This window comes from Solanum dulcamara, chromosome 9, assembly GCF_947179165.1.
Source record: "Solanum dulcamara chromosome 9, daSolDulc1.2, whole genome shotgun sequence".
Taxonomy (NCBI): Eukaryota; Viridiplantae; Streptophyta; class Magnoliopsida; order Solanales; family Solanaceae; genus Solanum; species Solanum dulcamara.
This window is the reverse complement of record NC_077245.1, coordinates 24,627,717-24,646,456: the sequence shown is the minus strand read 5'-3', so window position 1 is coordinate 24,646,456 and position 18,740 is coordinate 24,627,717. Positions and strand designations below refer to the sequence as shown.

The 18,740-nt window shown below is 37.0% G+C and overlaps 2 protein-coding genes and 1 non-coding gene across 3 annotated transcripts; 2 read left to right on the top strand and 1 right to left on the bottom strand.

Moving 5' to 3' along the window:
* The first annotated feature begins 12,877 nt into the window (after positions 1–12,877).
* On the top strand, positions 12,878–15,117 carry LOC129903618 (uncharacterized). The gene is made up of 2 exons (XM_055979170.1): positions 12,878–12,963; positions 14,784–15,117. Exons 1-2 carry the CDS (start codon positions 12,878–12,880, stop codon positions 15,115–15,117), a joined length of 420 nt encoding a protein of 139 aa, XP_055835145.1.
* Positions 13,248–13,353, bottom strand: LOC129904833 (small nucleolar RNA R71). The gene has a single exon (XR_008770504.1). It is a non-coding gene; the product is annotated as a small nucleolar RNA R71 (small nucleolar RNA).
* Positions 15,118–17,915: 2,798 nt separating the features above from the next.
* On the top strand, positions 17,916–18,368 carry LOC129903617 (uncharacterized). Its single transcript, XM_055979169.1, has one exon. The coding sequence runs from the start codon at positions 17,916–17,918 to the stop codon at positions 18,366–18,368; it is 453 nt and encodes a 150-aa protein (XP_055835144.1).
* Positions 18,369–18,740: the final 372 nt, after the last annotated feature.

Genomic DNA, 18,740 nt, shown 5'->3' with positions numbered 1-18,740 from the left:
AGATCGTATATGTGACATGACGATTAGAATCCCATAGAACCCCAAGCAAGTCTCTTAGCATATCGTATATGAGCATACACAAGGTAAGTAAACAATAAGACTGGAACATAGATGCAGAAATAAAGGCTCAACTCAAAATCACAATAAATGAAATAACTCTGAAAGAACATGACGACTTTGACTCCATGAATATTTTACATGCCTTTACTAGTCTAGATGAGGGCTTAAGACAAACTTCTAGCTCGACCATAATAGGAAATAAAAATCATAAGAATGATGTAAAAGATAAATATCTCATCCTCGAAGTATGATGATTCACCAACTATAAGATAGTAAAGGTCAACTCTAACCACGAGTGGGAGGCGTACAATGATCATTGGTCCCTACATTATGATACAATGTTGGAAAAAGTATGCATTAGTACATGGAATACACTAAGTATGTGAGAAGTATGCATGAAAAATGAAAATAGGACATAATAAATATGAGCATGAGATGCATGACCAATATCTTTAAAACATGAGTAAACTTAAAAGTATTTGGAAATCATATCATAATCATGTGGTCAATGCATCACAAATATCATCATGAGAACTTATACCATTTCATATAGCTTTGTGTGGATAGGATCTTTAACCGACATATAAGATCGTGTGAGCTATAGTATAGAATCCGATGTAACTCCCACATTGAGAAAGGATAGGCTACTTTGCCAAGGTAGATTCCGTGAGAACCTTTCTTTAACATTGAGCTTTTTGTGGATCTACTAGATATGTCATATTTGCAATAAACTACACGGTCTTACAGACTAAATATTGCTAATAGGATTCCATTGGGTTACTACTTGAGCTTCCAAACTGAACCCCACCTTAAAATCCTCTCGGTGCTTAGTCATTATCCCAACATAAAATCATAAATCATAGTCATTAATCATCATTAAGAAACACACAAATGGGTATCAATCCTCATCGTAAAATAATCATAAAAGTAGATCATTAACATGATTGATTAGTATGAATCCATGAGTCAGTGAGAAAGTCCTTTCACCTCTTTAACATGAGTGTGTGGCGATAACTCATCACAACATTTATACATTGTTTGAAACATCATTGAAATCATAGTTCATCATCATTCATTACTTGTGATGAGTCATTCATAAATCATTCATAGAAACCCTTTATAAATCATGATTATAAATCCTTAATATCATATTTGAAAGTAGCATATGGCATGGGTCCATGAAAATTAACTTAAAATCATGCAATGTAACTTGAATTGTGAATAATTAGATCAATAATAATGAAATAAACCATAATTTAGATGACCCAATGCAATTTCATAGAAATTAGAGCTTAGAAATAAAATTCATAAAGATAATTGAAGAAAAACCTTTGGACTCAATGGATGGAAGGATCCATGGATGAATTCCCACATATCTTAAGCTATAGAATCCCTAAATTGCACTTGTATTAGAGAATTGAGCTTGAAACCCTTGAATCTTTGATTGAGAAGAAAAATGAACCTTGGGAGAACTTTTGGAAAAGATTTTGTGATTTGGCTGTTAGCGAGTGAATGAGGGACTTAGAAGGGTTTATATAGTTAATAGAATAGGATAAATCCCCAAAAACTGCCTTAATACGTTGATGAACCAATAGGAAAAAGGCCAAAATACCCCTACAACTTAAATGAATAGACCACCTAGATGAGAGGCCACCACCGCCCGTGAAGCTCAGTGCGGTCTGTGGAGATGGTTGTGAACCTAAAGATTCATACTAGAGGGGTCAACTTCCATGGAGACCACCACGGTCTATAAAGTGCTCCATGGTCTGTGGAGCTAGTCGTGATCGTGACCCACATTAAGGGTCTTAGGGGGGTCAAGGTCATGTGTATGCCCACGGTCTGTGGTCCACTATGACCCATAAAACCTATAGTGGAATCTCACCCAATTTCCCAATTTTCCTGGACTCCACCACGATGCCTTTTCATGGCCCATGGCGAATTGCACGGCCCATCCAGGGTGCCCATGAACTGTGTCTGATGCCAAAAATATTGATATTTTCTGGGAACTTCCTTTAAACTATGTTTTTCGACTTCCCAACTTCTAGGTTCTTGCAATATCTCCTCCTTGGGAATATTCATCCTTGAATGAGACTCAAACTAGCATGAATGGATTTAGAAAGAGACATAGAAGCTCAATATGAATGCAAAACATATCAAAAATACATAAAAACATGGAATATTCAGTCCCAAGCTAAAACTTGACTCTAAATCTCATTTCATTAATGTGCATGCATATGAAAACATAAGAGTGACTAAAACATGTAGATTGAAGGGTGTGAATCATGAAGGAACTCTATACCACAACTAGGAACAGAAGGAAAAAAATGAGGATATCATGACATCGTATCAGCTTTCGCTTTCCATGTAGCACCTTCAACCTCTTGGTTCTTGCAAATACTTTAATGGAAGATATTTCATTATTCCTCAACCCCCTAACTTACCAGTCTAGACTTTCAACCAAAACCTTCTCATAGGATAGTCTCTCTTTCACACCAATGTTGTCTAAATTCACAACGGAGCTAGGAGGACCCACACACTTTCTCAATAGGGACACATGAAACGCTGGATGTACTGATGCTAAATTAGAAGGAAATCCAACTCATATTCTACCTTGCCAATCTGTCTCACAATCTAATATGGGCCTATATAGTGGGGCTTAATCTTCCCTTTTTTCAAAATAATGCTTCACATCCTTCATGGGTGAAAGTTTTTAGTAAACCCAATCGTTGACCTCAAATTCAAGTTCCCTTCTCCTCAAATCTGAATAGGACTTTTGTCGACTATAAGTAGTCTTCAATCTCCCTCTAATGAGTCTAAACTTATCCATGACCTCATGCACTAACTCAAATTCTATCAAAACTAGTTCACTAACTTCAAACCAACAAATAGGAGACCTACATCTCCTACTATATTAGGCCTCAAATGAAGCCATCTAAATGCTAGAATTGTAACTATTGTTATAATTAAACTCAATTAGTGGCAAATGATCCTCCCAAATACCATTGAAATCAATCACACACGCTCTCAATATGTCCTCCAAGGTCTAAATATTGTACGCTCGGCCCGACCATCTATCTAAGGGTGAAAGGTTGGAATAAGCTTAACTTGAGTATTAGAGTACCACAGTATGAAATGATAGATAACGGAACACCATGAAGCTTGACCAAATCATGATCGAGGCAAACCTCTAATGAAGTCATTCGATCAACAACCACCCAAATAGAATCATGTTATCTATGGGTACGAGGAAAACCTGTAATGAAGTCTATATTTAAGTCTGCCCACTTCTAAGTAGGTATCTCAATATCTTGAGCTAAACCTCTTAATTTTCAATGCTCAATCTTTACTTTTTGGAAATTAGGACATTTGGCCACAAACTCCGCAATATCCTTCTTCATGTCATTCCACCAATACACCTCCATCAAATCTCTATACATCTTTATGGAACCCAGATGAATAGAATACCACAAACTATGAGCTTCAGACAATATTATTTCCTCAAGCCATCAACATCGGGAACACACAAACGACCTTGATATCTAAGTACACCATGTCATCCTTGGAAGAAAGCCTCAATGGCTTTTTCGGCAAGCGTTTTCTTCAACTTAACTAAAGTGCGATCACTCTCTTGTTTTTCCTTAATGTCTATCACAAGAGATAATTCAGAGCCATTTTGCACAACTACACCACCATCGTCTGAATCCACTAGGCGAACACCCAAACATGCTAGTCTATGAACATCACGAACTAACTTCTTTTTATCTTTAACATGGACAACACTATTCATATACCATCTACTAAGACCGTCAATAACCATATTCACCTTACCCGAATGGTATAACACACTCATGCCATATTTCTTCAAAAACTCAAGCCATCTCCTTTGTTGAAGGTTCAAGTCCTTTTGGTTGAACACATATTGCAAACTCTTATGATCAGTGAATACATAAGCATGGACACCATAGAGATAGTGTCTCCAAATCTTCAAAGAAAACACAACCGCAGCTAACTCCAAGTCATGAGTCAGATAATTCTTTTTATGCACTTTGAATTGCCTAGAAGCATAGGCTATCATATTACCATTTTCCATCAAAACACAACCAAGACTAGCCCTTGAATCATAACAATAAACAACAAACCTATCAGATCCTTCTATAAAGTTAACACCGGAGAGGAGATACGCCTATCTTTCAACTGTTAGAAACGTTTTTCACATGGCTCAGGCCATTAGAATTTGACCTTCCTTTGAGTCAAGGTAGTCAAGGGAGATGCAATGTAAGAGAACCTTAACACAAACTGTCTCACATGGCTCAAGCCATCTCTTTTGTTGAAGGTTCAAGTCCTTTTAGTTGAACACATATTGCAAACTCTTATGATCAGTGAATACATAAGCATGGACACCATAGAGATAGTATCTCCAAATCTTCAAAGAAAATACAACCGCAGCTAACTCCAAGTCATGAGTCAGATAATTCTTTTCATACACTTTGAATTGCCTAGAAGTATAGGCTATCACCTTACCATTTTGCATCAAAACACAACCAAGACCAGCCCTTGAATCATAACAATAAACAACAAACCTATCAGATACTTCTATAAAGTCAACACCAGAGAGGAGATACGCCTATCTTTCAACTCTTAGAAACTTTTCTCACATGTCTCAAGCCATTCGAATTTGACCTTCCTTTGAGTCAAAGTAGTCAAGAGATATGCAATGTAAGAGAACCTTAACACAAACTGTCTATAATAACTGGCTAATCCCAAGAAACTTCAAAATATCAAATGGAGACAAAGGTCTAGGCTAATTTTTTATCGCTTCAGTTTTCTTAGATCCACTATAATACCTTCAGCGGATAAAATATGGCCAAGGAAAGCAATCGAACTTAGTCAAAACTCATACTTGCTAAACTTAGTAAACAACTGACATTCCTTTAGAATTTACAAAAAAATCATTAAATGATCGACATGCTCCTCCTCACTCCGAGAATAGATTAAAATATCATTAATGAACATAATAATGAACATATCCAAATATTGCTTGAACACCCTATTCATCAACTTCATAAAACCTACATGAGTATTTGTTAGTTCAAAAGACATAACCAGGACTTCAAAAAGTAACCATACCGAGTTTTAAAAGTCGTCTTTAGAATGTCACACTCTTTTAGTCAGAGTTGATGATGACCCGATCAAAGATCAATATTTGGAAAGTCGTTTGCACCTTGAAGTTGATCAAACAAGTCATCATTCCTTGGAATAGGATACTTATTTGTAATAGTGACCTTATTCAATAGCCAATAGTCAATACCCATTTGAAGAGAACCATCCTTCTTCCTAATAAAGAGAATTAGAGCACCCTATGGAGAGATATTCAGTCTAGTGAAACTCTTATCCAACATATCTTTTGATTGATCCTTTAACTCATTAAGTTTTTTTGGGCCATTCGATAAGGATGAATAGAGATAGGTTGGGTATCGGGGATAAGATCAATATCAAACTCTATCTCCATTTTGGGAGGGATATTAGGGAGGTCCACGAGAAATACTCCTGATAACGCATTAATAACAAAAACTAACTCAAGAGTAGGTGCTTCGAAAGTTGTATCTCTAACTTGGACTAGATGCTAAATGCAACCTTTTGAAATTATTTTTCGAGCTTTAAGGCACAAGATGAACAGACCTTTAAACATGGATTTTCTACCTTTCCATTCTAGGACTAGTTCATCAGGAAACTGAAACTTAACCACTAGGTTCTATAATATATGGAAGCATAACATGCATAAATCCAATCTATACCATGAATAACATCAAAATTTGTCATATCAATCTCTACAAGATTGACTGAGGTGAGCTTATGAAAGACTGAAACTGGGCAATTTCTATAAGCTCTTTTAGCCACAGTTGAATCACCAATGGATTTATAGACTGAGAAAGTCTCTAAAAGGTCTCAGGACTAAAAATGAATTTCATAGAAAGATGAAGAGTAACTAATATAGAGTATCACCTAGATCCAATAATGCACAAATATCCAACTTATAGATTTTGAACATACCATTCACAATGTTGGGCGAATCCTTTAACTCCTAATGAGTCTGAAGGGCATAAAATCTATTATGGCGCTGACTGCCACCTAAAGAAGTACCAAGCTGATTCGGTCGACCTGTAGCCTGAGTCTGAGACTGAGTTCTAGACCCACCTCTATAATCATTTCCCAAATGACCCGACTTACTATACCTATAACATGCATCCAATTCTGATAAGCATTCTCCCGTGTGGTTCCTTTCACACTTCTTGCATGGAAGAATGACTTGACCATTTGGAGCTACTCCTTGAACCTTAGGGTCGGACACCCTATCCTTGTCAAATTTTGGAGCTGGAAGGTTTGAAGAATTTTGACTAGAGTACCTTTGGCAAAATTGAGAACAATCACTATTTTTGGACTTTCTATGAGAGTATCTACCATTATTGATTCGAGCCCTCTTGGACTCCCTTCTTGACCTCTTCTTCATCTTCTCCTCCTATATTTGTTCAACATATGTCATAAATCTTGAAATGTTCATCTCCTCGTTTAGCATGGTGGTTTTACATTTTTTGAGCACCAAATCAGACACACCTGAAATGAATTTGCTCATACGAGCCCTTGGATTGGTGATTATGAAATGAGCATATTTTGACAACTTAGTGAACTTAAGAGATACTCCCTCACACTCATATTACCTTGTCACAAATTAATAAACTATTGAATCTTAGCTTTTCTTAACTCCAAAGGAAAGAAGTTGTCAAGAAAAGCACTCTTGAATTCCTCCGAATCAATGGGTCTAACAACTCTACCCCTCTTTCTCTTCCATTCATCATACCAAACTTGAGACACTCCCTTAAGTTTATAAGCCTCTAAGTCCACCTTCTCCACCTGACTAATACCTATGATCTCAACAATCTTGCCAATACCCTCACAAACTCTTGTGGATCCTCGTCTACCTTAGAACTATGAAACTCCAGAGGGTTTATTCAAGTGAAATCGCAAACTCCCCCAGCCATTGTACCAATATTTGGGTTCACAGAATCTACCACCTCTCTATTGGCTTGGGTCGCCATAGCTTGAGCAAGGACATAGAAAGAGGCTCAGAATTCCGCATGAGAGACTTGCTCATTCAAGGGGTCATTTTGAGATTATTTCTCCTCCTTAATTTTCTCCTACACGGGGATTCTTTGTTGAGGTATATTTCTATAATCACAAAGAGAAAGTGTTGGAGGAAGAAGCCTTATAGTTCAACTCTATCGCACGACATATAAATGATGAAAGAAATAAAGTATTTTCTAAACACCTCATAGCCTCCTATTCATAGATGTGGCAATGTGAATTCATATATGTGGCACACTTCACTTTAATAAATAAGCCTCTACTTGATGCGACATATTTGAATCCTTAGGACACTTTAATCCTTGGGCTTTGATACTAAGTGTGTTCAAGACCCAAGCTAGGCCATAGGTGTAACAACATGATTAGAATCTCGAAGGACCCCAACTAAGCCTCTTAGCAGATCATACATGAGCATACACAAGGTAAGTAAACAATAAGAATGGAACACAGATGCAGAAATAAAGGCTCAACTCAAAATCTCAATAAAGGAGAAAATAACTCTAAAAAAATGACATAGACTCCATAAACATCTAACATGTCTCTACTAGTATAGATGGGGGCATAAGACAAGCTCCTAGCTCACACATAATAGTAAATATAAGTCATAAGAACAATGTAAAAGATAAATCCTCGAAGAATAAGTATTCATCAACTATAAGAAAGTAAAGCTCAACTCTAGCAACGAATAAGAGGTACGTGATGATCGTCGGTACCGATATTATGATATATTATAGGCAAAAGTATGCGTTAGTATATGAAATGCACTAAGTATGTCAAAAGTATGCATGAGATGCATGACCAATATCATTAAAATATGAGTAAACTTGAAAGTATTTGGAAATCATATCATAATTATGTGGTTAATGTATCATAAAAATCATCATGAGAACTTATGCCTTTTCATATACCTTTGTTTGATAGGATCTTTAACCGACGTATAAGACTATGCGAGTTATAATATGGATTCTTATGTAACTCTTACATCGAGAAGAGAGAGGCTATTTTGTCAAGGTAGATTCTGTAAGAATCTTTATTTAACATTGATCTATTTGTGGATCTACTAGCTAGGACATACTGGAAAACACTTATGTGGACAATGTAGTTAGGGAATAAAGGTTGCTACTAGGATTCTCTTGATTCGCTACTTGAGCTTTCGAGTCGAACCACTTCTTAAAGTCCTCTTAATGCTTAGTCATTATCTGAATAGAGTCATAACACTAGTCATTAATCATCATTAAGAAAGACGATAATAGATATCAATCCTCATCATAAAATAATCATAACAGTAGTTCATTAACATGATCAATTCCTATGAATCCATGAGCTGGTGAGAAAGTCCTTTCATCTCTTTAACATAAGTGTATGAGGGAAACCCATCACAAACTTAGTACATTGCTTGAAACATCATTGAAATCATAACTCATCATCATTCATTACTTTTCATGAGTAATTCATAACCCTAATAATTATTGATAAATCATTTATAAATACACTTTATAAATCATGATCATAAATACTTAGTGTCATACTTCAAAGTAGCATATGGCATGGGTACATGAAAATTAACTTAAAGCATGTAATATAACTTGAATTATGCATAATTATATTAATAATAATAAAATAAACCATCATTTATATTACCCAATGCAATTTCATAGAAATTAGGGCTTAGAAGGAAAATTCATAAAGAGAATTGAGAAAAACCTTGGGACTTAGATGGAAGGATCCATGGATGAAGTCCCACATACCTTAATCTATAAAAACCCTAAATTGCACTTGAATTGGAGACTTGATCTTGAAGCCCTTGAAAAATTTCTTGAGAAGGAAGATGAACTTGAGGAGAACTTTTAGAGAGAAGATTTTGTGATTCGGGTGTTAGGGATTGAATGAGGGAGTTAGGATAGTTAATAGAATAGGATAAATCCACAAAATCCATCCAAATAAATTAATGAACCAATAAGGAAAAGACCAAAAAACCCCTACAACTTAAATAAAATTACCAACTAGACGAGAGGTCACCATGGCCTAGGAAGCTCACCACAGTCTGTGGTGATGGTCGTGCACTTGAAGGAGAATTCATACTAGAGGGGTCGACTTCCACGGAGACCACCATGGTCCATAAAGTCCTCCATTGTTCATAGAGACAGTCATGGTCGTCACTTACATTAGGGGCCAAGTTCACAGATGGTCCACGTTTCATGGATTTCACCACAACCCGTAAAACATGTTTTGGACTCTCACCCAATTTTCCAGGACTCCATCACGGTGCATTTCATAGCCAGTGGTGAATTGTATGGCCCATCTAGGATACCCGTGTACCCTAATTTGTGCCAAAAAGATAATATTTTCTAGGAACTTCTTTTAAACTCTATTTTTTGGCTTTCCAATTTTTGGGGTCTTACAATTTCGATGGTGTTCATATGGATGTGTTTACCCATTATAAGAGTTTGCAATATGTGTTTAAGCAAAAAAACTTTAATTTTCTCCAAAGAAGGTGGCTTGAGCTTTTGAAAGATTATGACATGAGTGTTCTTTACCATCCCGGAAAAGTAAATTGGTTGTTGATGCTCTTAGTAGATTGTCCATGAATAGTATTTCTCACATTGAAGTAGAGAAAAAGGAATTGGTTCGTGATGTTCATAGACTAACTCATTTGTGTGTTCACTTGGTTGATTCCGAAGATGGTGGTGTTATTATGCAAAATGGCTCAGAAGATCTGAATGCAAAACAAGATAGTGATCCAATTTTTTTTTAAATTGAAGGAAGTGGTTTCAAAAAATTCTGTAGAGTCTTTATCCTAAAGGGGAGATGGTGTACTATGTTACTAAGGTCTCTTATGTGTTCCAGATGTTGATGGTTTGAAGCAATAGATATTGTCAAAAGCTCATAGTTCTTGGTATTTTATTCATCCGTGATTCACTAAGATATATCGTGATTTGAGAAAAGCTTATTGGTGGAATAAAATTAAGAAGGATATTGTAGAATTTATGGCTAAGTGTCCAAATTTCCAACAAGTGAAAGTTGAGCATCAAAAACTAGGAGGTTTGGCTCATGATATTGAGATTTCTACTTGGAAGTAGGAAGCCTTGAATATGGACTTCATTATCGGTTTAACTTGTACACGTCATCAACATGATTCGATTTGTATCATCATATACCGAATGACTAGGTCGGCATATTTTCTTCATGGTAAGACTTCTTACTCAGCCAAGGATTATGCTAGGCTCTACATTCAAGAATTGCTTAAGTTACATGATGTTCTATTGTCTATCATCTCAGATATATGTAATGTAAGACCCCAAAAGTCGAAAAGTTGGAATCAAGAGAAGATCCTCAAATATTGACTGATCTCAGAGTTTATGAGTCCTTGTACGACTCATAGTCATCTCTACGACTCGTCTATGAGTCGTAGAAGGACCCTTAAACCTATCTCAGAGCAAACCTTAGATGAAACCCTATGACTCAACAGGGCGAGTCATATGAGTGTCTATAATTCGTCATACCAAGTCGTAACCAAACTTCAGAGACCCTTAAACTTATAGGTTTTCAGGCATGCAGGACTAGTCAAGATGAAGACTCATAAACTTAAAGACGGATCAAGTCTATGTCTCATAGACTAGTTGATGAGTCATAACAATGACTCGTAGAAGTAATCTTCAGAGATTCAAGTCTCAGGGTTTTTCATACCCTGTAAGACGAGTCAAGACTATGACTTATAGACTTAGAGACTAGTCGTATGGACCAACTCGTAAGTTCAGAAACCAGAATTTATGATGGGAAATCTTATCTTTTCCAAAGGTTTGGTTTAACGTATCTAGACATAATTATGGATAAGTTCAAGCCTATAACTACCCATCCCTTCAAACTTCCCTCTACTGTAATTCATTCACCTAAATTCTCCTAAGGCAAGATCACAAAATACTCTCAAGCTCTCCTTGAAACTTCAAGCTACCATTTCAAATTCCTCAAAGGTTTTTCTTTAGTTTTGAGTCAATTTCATCAAGGTAGGTGGGGATTGATCAATAAGTCCTTTTCACCCAAGGAGTCTTATCTTGGGCATATTTATATGCCCATGTACCTTGTTTGCCCATATTTAATAATTGTTTTGAGAATATTTTAGAAACATAATTGCATGTTTTAAATAGAATGAAGAACAAAGTTGCAGTAAGGTGTGTGTAGTGATTGCAGGATTTTTAGAGACAAGTCTGTGCTCGAAAAAAGCCAATGGAAAGAAGTGCAAGTTGAACGAAAGATGAAGCAAGAGAAAAAGAGACAAGCAGTGCGTCAGGGCATAAACTATAGAGGTTCATTTTAGATGCTCTGGTGGAGCATCGCGCCAGAGGGTAAATAACTGAGAGGCATTCCTGGCACACTACGCCAAGGGTGAAAGTACAAAAGGGCATTTTTGACGCGTTCCTGGTGCGCTGCGCCAATGAAGCCCTGAAGTTATGATTTTTTTATTCAAGTCCAGTTCAACTAAGAAGTGTAGGGTTATTTTAAAAAATCCTATAAATAAAACCCTAGGGCTTTTTAGAATGGATTCACGCAGTTTTTTGAAAGAGCATGGAGATGAGGATAAACGCACTTTAGGTTTCTCTTTTCTTCTCTTTTCTATTGAAGATTAAAAGTATATGAACTAATGCATTGTGTATTTCATTTGAACCTGAGTGGATAAGCGCCCTTATTCTGGGGCTATAGCTACAAAGTTATGACATAATATAATCTACTCTTTTGTCGATGATGATTTGTTAATTATTACTCCTGCATTTTTGTTTTAACTATTGTAATGTTTGGCCAGCATTAAAATTCATATGTTGTCTACCTTATTTGGAAGAAAATGAGGATATAGAACAAAGAATGTGGGGAACGTGTACATACTAGGGTAACTTAGGGTGATTCGTATGCTAGATGCGAGTGACACATACCTATATAACACATTTGGTTAATAAATAGAACAATAACTTAATGCGTTTTTATTGATTCATGCCTATCTCCGCTCTATAATGTCATTAGACAGTCAATAAAAATAGACAATTAGTGGTCGAAAGACCATAATTGTATTAGTAACCCTATAAATCAGTAGTTAAACACCTCATCTAAGTCTAAAGGTGGAAAATATTACGTTTGACTCATTTTATGCTACACCCCTGGATTTTTCATAACCTTATTTTCTGCGTAACTCTTATAGTAGTAGTAATTTTTCTTGCAGTAAAGGAATTAGTGATAGCATTATCTCAATCTCTCACAACACACACAATCGGTATATTATTTTAAATAGAAATAAGTGATCTTTATAAAGTCTCTGTGGGTTCGATATTCCACTTGAAAGAGCTACTATATTAACATTTGCGTGTGCACTTGGGAGCAATAAGTTTTTGGCGCCGTTGCCGGGGATTTTAAATTAGGCAATTTATTTTTCTTTGAAGTTTCTATATTAATTATGTTAGTATTGATAACTTGATCTTAGGTGTGCATTTTTGCAGGTGACTAAGTCATTACACTGGGTAGAGGCAAGGAGCTTGTAGAACCATTATATGAGCCTGAATGAATCTTACATCGACAAAGGCTTAGAGAAGCCTCTCAATGCCCTATATAGAAACACAATTTGGAGAACAATCATATTTTTCTAGGGGACGGTTTACCCGAGGAGATACCGCCAGAAGAGATACCTATAGAGATGGCAGCAAGGACAGTGAGAGATGTAGTAGTCCCACTCACAGCAAATGTCACATCCAGTATTCAGAAATCACCGGCAGGAGGACGGTTTGAGCTAAAATAGAATATGGTGCAACTTTTGCACACAAATGAGCAATTTACTGGGTTACCTCATAAAGATCCAAGTACATATCCAGAACTTTCTGGAAATCAGCAATACTTACATGCTAACGGAGGTATCTCCTGATTATGTGAGGTTAACATTGTTTTTCTTTTCACTGTTGGCTGAGGTAAAGAGGTAGTTGAAGTCGAAACCACCTAATTCCATCACTACTTGGAATGACTTAGCTCATAAGTTTTTGATTAGGTTCTTTTCTTTGGGAAAGACAACTCAATTGAGAAGCGAAATCCTAAGCTTTAAACAAAAAGTTGGAGAGAATTTATATCAAGCTTGGGATAGGTTTAAATCTCTACTCATCAGTTACCCCACCATCATAAAGCGAATGAGGTGTTGGTCCATACCTTTGTTTAGGGGTTGAAACCCAACATTAAAATTCTTTTTGATTCGGTTGTAAGTGGACAACCGCTGGAAAAAACTTATGATGAGCTATATACACTTCTGAACCACATATCTTAGGGAAATCATGAGTAGAATGGAGGGAATTCAAGACCCGTAGAGCAGAAACAAGAAGGAATATTGGAAGTAGATACCATGACAGCCTTGACTGCACAGATTGCATCAATGTAGAATATGATTTCTACATATTTTAGCACACTGGTACTGGCACAAAAGCAGGCTGTAGTGAATATGGTTTAACAACAACCAATATGATGTGAGGTTTGTGGAAGTAATACATATTCAACAAATTATTGTGGAGCTAATCCGGAGTCTATGAACTTTGTGGGTAATGCACCAAGGGGAGGAGTTAAATAGAACTACAAAAATACTTACAACCTGAATTAGAGGAACCACCTGAACTTCTCATGGGGTGGAAATCAACATCAATGGTATAACCAATTCAAACCACAAGGTGGTAGGCGACAATATAATAATCAAGGCCAGGGTAACCAAAGCTCATGGAAATTAGGAAGCATGAGCGTAGAGGATATGTTGAAATAAATAATGACTGACCAGGATAAGTTAGCTACAAAGGTGCGTCAAAATCAGTTAGCTACTCAGAATCTTAAAAAATAGCTTGGGTAGTTGGCAAGTGCACAGAACTCTCGCCAGCAAAAAGGTTTGCTAGGTAAAACTGATCCAAACCCCAAATAGGTAAATGCAGTAAGTACCTATAGTGGTAGGAAACTAACTAAATTGACTCCCCAACCAAAATTGGATGAGTTGAAAGGTAAAGAAAAAGTTGGGGAAGAAGATGAATCCGATAGGCAAAAAGTGGATAAAGAATTAGAAATGAAACCTCCTCCTCTATTCCCATAAAATTTTAAGAAAAAAGAAGGAGGAATGTTTTGAGAAGTTCATTGACATGCTGAAACAGTAAATAGTCACGGTAGTCTATCGTATTAGTAGACGTTTTAGCACACTATAATTTTTCTGTTCTCTGATGTCTTCTATTATCTTATTACTTTTTACTTACCATACTTTTTGTACTTTGATTACTCTCTTTTATTTGTAGTATCTCCGTTCTGTGCCTTATCATATATCTTTGAACTTATTGACCACTTCACTTTTTAACCTTATCTAATATCTTTTTATGCTTTTATGCTTTATGCTTTATTGAGCCGAGGGTCTCCTAGAAAAAACTGTTCTACCTTAGTAGGAGTAAGGTCTGCGTATAATTTACCCTCCCCAGACCCCATGTTGTGGGATCAAACTGGGTTGTTGTTGTTATTGTTGTTGTATTGACATCCTGTGGCAAAAAAGAATAACTGGCTGAGTATGAAATAGTAGCACTTACTGAGGAGTGCAGTTCAAGAATTCTGAATAAAGTTAAGCTCCCAACAAAGCAGAAAGATTCTAAGAGTTTCACGGTACAGGTTACTATTGGCAGTTGTGTGAATGCAAGAGGATTATGTGATTTAGGGGCAAGAATCAATTTGATACCTACCTCTATGTTTAAGAAATTGGTTTTTGGAAATTTGAAGCCTACCACCATTCTGTTGCAACTGGAAGACCACTCAATAGTCAAACCATATGGGATCATTGAGGATGTATTAGTCCAGGTGGGTTCACTCATTTTCCCTATGGACTTTGTCATCCTAGAATTTAAGCCATATCCAGAGGTTTCTTTCATATTGGGATGACCATTCCTCACAATAGGAGGAGCATTGATAGATATAGCAGCAGAGCGACTCACGATGAGAGCTCATGATAAGGTGGAAGTATTTGATGTATATAACAAATTGAAATTACCTGCGATATATGAAGAGCTATTTGCAATAATAGTAATTGATGAAGCAGTAGCAGAGAAATGTATCAAATCTAAAGATCCTATGGAGAGAGTGTTAATGGGTCAAGACATTGAAGGGGATGTGATGGCTCAAGAAATTGTTAGTTTATTGGATGCTCACAATGTGAGCATGTGGAAAAAATAAGTGGAACCATTGAATAGAGTTTTGGGCCCATCACCCAAACCTTCAATTGAGGAGGCCCCAAAACTAGAATTGAAACCACTTCCATCTCATCTTAGGTATGCATTCCTTGGTCTAAATGACACTTTACCGGTAATTATCTCATCTGCTTTCTCTAAAATGCAGGTTACAATAGCTTTGTAGGTGCTTAGATAATGGAAGAAAACCATGGGCTGGCAAATGACTGACCTATATGGGATTAGTCCAGCCTTATGCATGTACATGATATTCATGGAGGAAAGGCACAAACCTATTGCAAAACATTAGCTTAGACTGAATTTGGTAATAAAAGATATAGTGAGAAAGGATGTCATTAAGTGGCTAGATTTAGGCATCATCTACCCCATCTCAGATAGTAAATGGGTAAGTCCATTCCAGTATGTACCTAAAAAAAGAGGGATGATGGTGATCACAAATGATAAGAATGAGCTAATTCCCACTAGAACAGTCACTGGCTGGAGGAGTTGCATGGACTACCGTAAATTGAATGAAGTGACAAGAAAAGATCATTACCCAGTTTCTTTCATTGATCAAATGCTGGACAGATTGGCTGGGCAGGATTACTATTATTTCTTGGATGGTTATTTAGGGTACAATCAAATCTCGATTGCTCCTGAGGATCAAAGAAAAGACAACATTCACTTGTCCGTATGGAATTTATGCTTTCAAGCGTATGCCATTAGGATTAGTAATGCACCTGCAACCTTCCAAAGATGTATGATGGCGATTTTCTAAGACATGGTGGAAGATTTTTGGAGATCTTCATGAAAGACTTCTCAGTTTTTGGGGAGTCCTTTGATTCATGCTTGTGAAAGCTGGATAGAGTGTTAGCAAGGTGCGAAGAGACAAATCTTGTACTAAATTGGGAAAAATGTCATTTTCTAGTAAAGGAAGGAATTGTCTTGGGTCACTAAGTGTCAAAGAAAGGGTTGAAAGTAGGTAAAGCCAAGATTGAGGTGATAGAGAAGTTACCTCCCTCGATTTCAGTCAAAGGAATCCTCAGTTCCCTAGATCATGCTGCGTTCTATAGAAGGTTCATTCAGGAATTCAAAAAAATAACCCGACCCATGTGCTGCTTGTCGAGAAGGAAGCTAAGATTACATTCGATGAGAAGTGTGTATGGGACTTTCAGCTGTTGAAGAAAAAGCTCACGGAAGCCCTAATTTTAAATGCTCCCATTTGGGAGATACCTTTTGAGCTTATGTGTGATGCTAGTGATGTAGCAGTAGGGGCAATCTTGGGGCAGCAAAAAGAGAAGATCTTTCACTCTATTTATTATCCAAGCAAGACCCTTTATTTAGCTTAGGCCAACTACACTGTCACAGAAAAGGAGATGTTGGCACTGGTTTATGCATTGGACAAGTTCAGATCCTATTGGTAGGTACTAAAGTGATTGTTTACACTGATCATGCAACTCTTAGGTACCTATTTAATAAGAAATATGCAAAGCTAAGGCTCATAAGATGGTTCCTGTTGCTACAAGAGTTTGATATCGAGGTCAGGGTTCACAAGGGCTGTGAGAATCAAGTTGTCGAACACTTTTCCAGGTTAGAGAGTTCAACATATATTGGAGAACAACTATAGATTAAGGAAGAATTTCCAGATGATCAGCTACTGGCCCTAGAGGTGACTGAATTATTGTGGTATACAGATGTTGTCAATTACCTAGTTAGTAAAGTGTTTCCTCCAGATTCTACCTCCTAGCAAAAGAAAAAGCTTATGCATGATGCCAGGTTCTACATATGGGACGAGCTTTATTTATTCAAGCAGGGTGTTGACCGAATGGTAAAGAGGTCTGTGCCCAAAACTGAGGTGCGCCAAGTGTGGGATAGTTTCCATTCATCACCATATGGCGACCATCGTGAAGGTGAACGTAGTACACATAAAGTACTTCAATCAGGTTTCTTTTGGCCCACTCTGTTTAAAGATGCTGCAGGATATATACAGAACTGTGATTAGTGTCAACGAGTGGACACAATTTCAAGGAGACGTGAAGTGCCTTTGAACAACATTTTGGAGGTTAAAATCTTCAATGTATGGGGAATGGACTTTATGCATCCATTTCCATCATCCTATAGGAATCAATATATATTATTGGCAGTGGATTATGTGTCCAAATGGGATGAAGTCATGGCCCTTCCCACGAATGACTCAAAAGTGGTAAGCAAGTTCCTAAAAAAGCACATCTTCACTTGATTTGGCACTCCCAGGGCAATTATTAGTGATGGAGGATCACACTTCATAAATCAAACAGTGAATAATCTCTTGGATAAATAAGGGTGAGGCACAAGGTAGCTACAACTTATAATCTGTAGACTAGTGGACAGGTTGAGGTCACCAATGGGGAGGTGAAGCAGATACTACAAAAGACTGTCAATGCACAAAGAAAGGATTGGGCAGCAAAGCTAGATGAGGCATTATGGGCATAGAAAATTGCTTATAAAACCCCCATCAAGACAACTCCCTGCCAGATGGTATTCAGTAAAGTGTGTCACCTACCAGTGGAATTAGAACATCAAGCCTACTGGGCAATCAATAAGCTTAATCTTGACTTAGTGTTAGCAAGACGAAAGCAATTAGATCAATTACATGAGTTAGAAGAGTTTAGGCTACATGCCTACGAAAATGCTAAGCTATATAAAGAAAAAACAAAGCAGTGGCATGATAAGCATATTGTCACTCAAAATTTTAAACCAGGGCAAAAGGTAGTCCTATTTAACTCTAGACTCAAGCTCTTTCCAGGAAAGTTGCGGTCTAAGTGGAGTGGACCTTTTGAAGTGGTGCATATGACACTGCATGGAGCTGTGGAATTATGGAATACAATGAAGAAGTCTATATTTTTGGTAAATGGACAAAGAGTTAAACACTACTTTGGTGAGGATGTTGACGGTGATGAGAAAGCCATAGAACAAGAAGATGAGTGAAGAAGTACCTGGGTTGTCCCGCGATAATAACTAAGGCGCTATACGGGAGGCAACCCGTGCATTGTATTAGGATCTAAAGCGTGTAAATTTTTCTTTACTTTTTGTATTCTAGGATAGAAGTTGATTTTAGATTGTCTTTCTTGGTAATATAAGGAGTAGAACAAATTCTAATGTCCTTCCACGACCAAAATTAAGGCGCTAGGTAGGAGGCAACCCATCATGTTTTTTTTCTAATGGTGTGTGGTTAATGCACAGATTAACAGGAGCCAATTTAGAATAAAAAGAAGCAAAATTCTAAAACCTGGTGGGATGATGCATTATTGGCGCGCCGTATCAGGGTGCAAACAACAGAGGGCTTGGACGAGTACGATC

Coding starts and splice junctions, on each gene's coding strand:
- LOC129903618 (XM_055979170.1), top strand. CDS start 12,878: ATGGCAGCAAGGACAGTGAGAGATGTAGTAGTCCCACTCACAGCAAAT. Junction 12,964..14,783: donor AAATCACCGGCAGGAGGACG/GTTTGAGCTAAA, acceptor TGAGGAGTGCAG/TTCAAGAATTCTGAATAAAG.
- LOC129903617 (XM_055979169.1), top strand. CDS start 17,916: ATGGTATTCAGTAAAGTGTGTCACCTACCAGTGGAATTAGAACATCAA.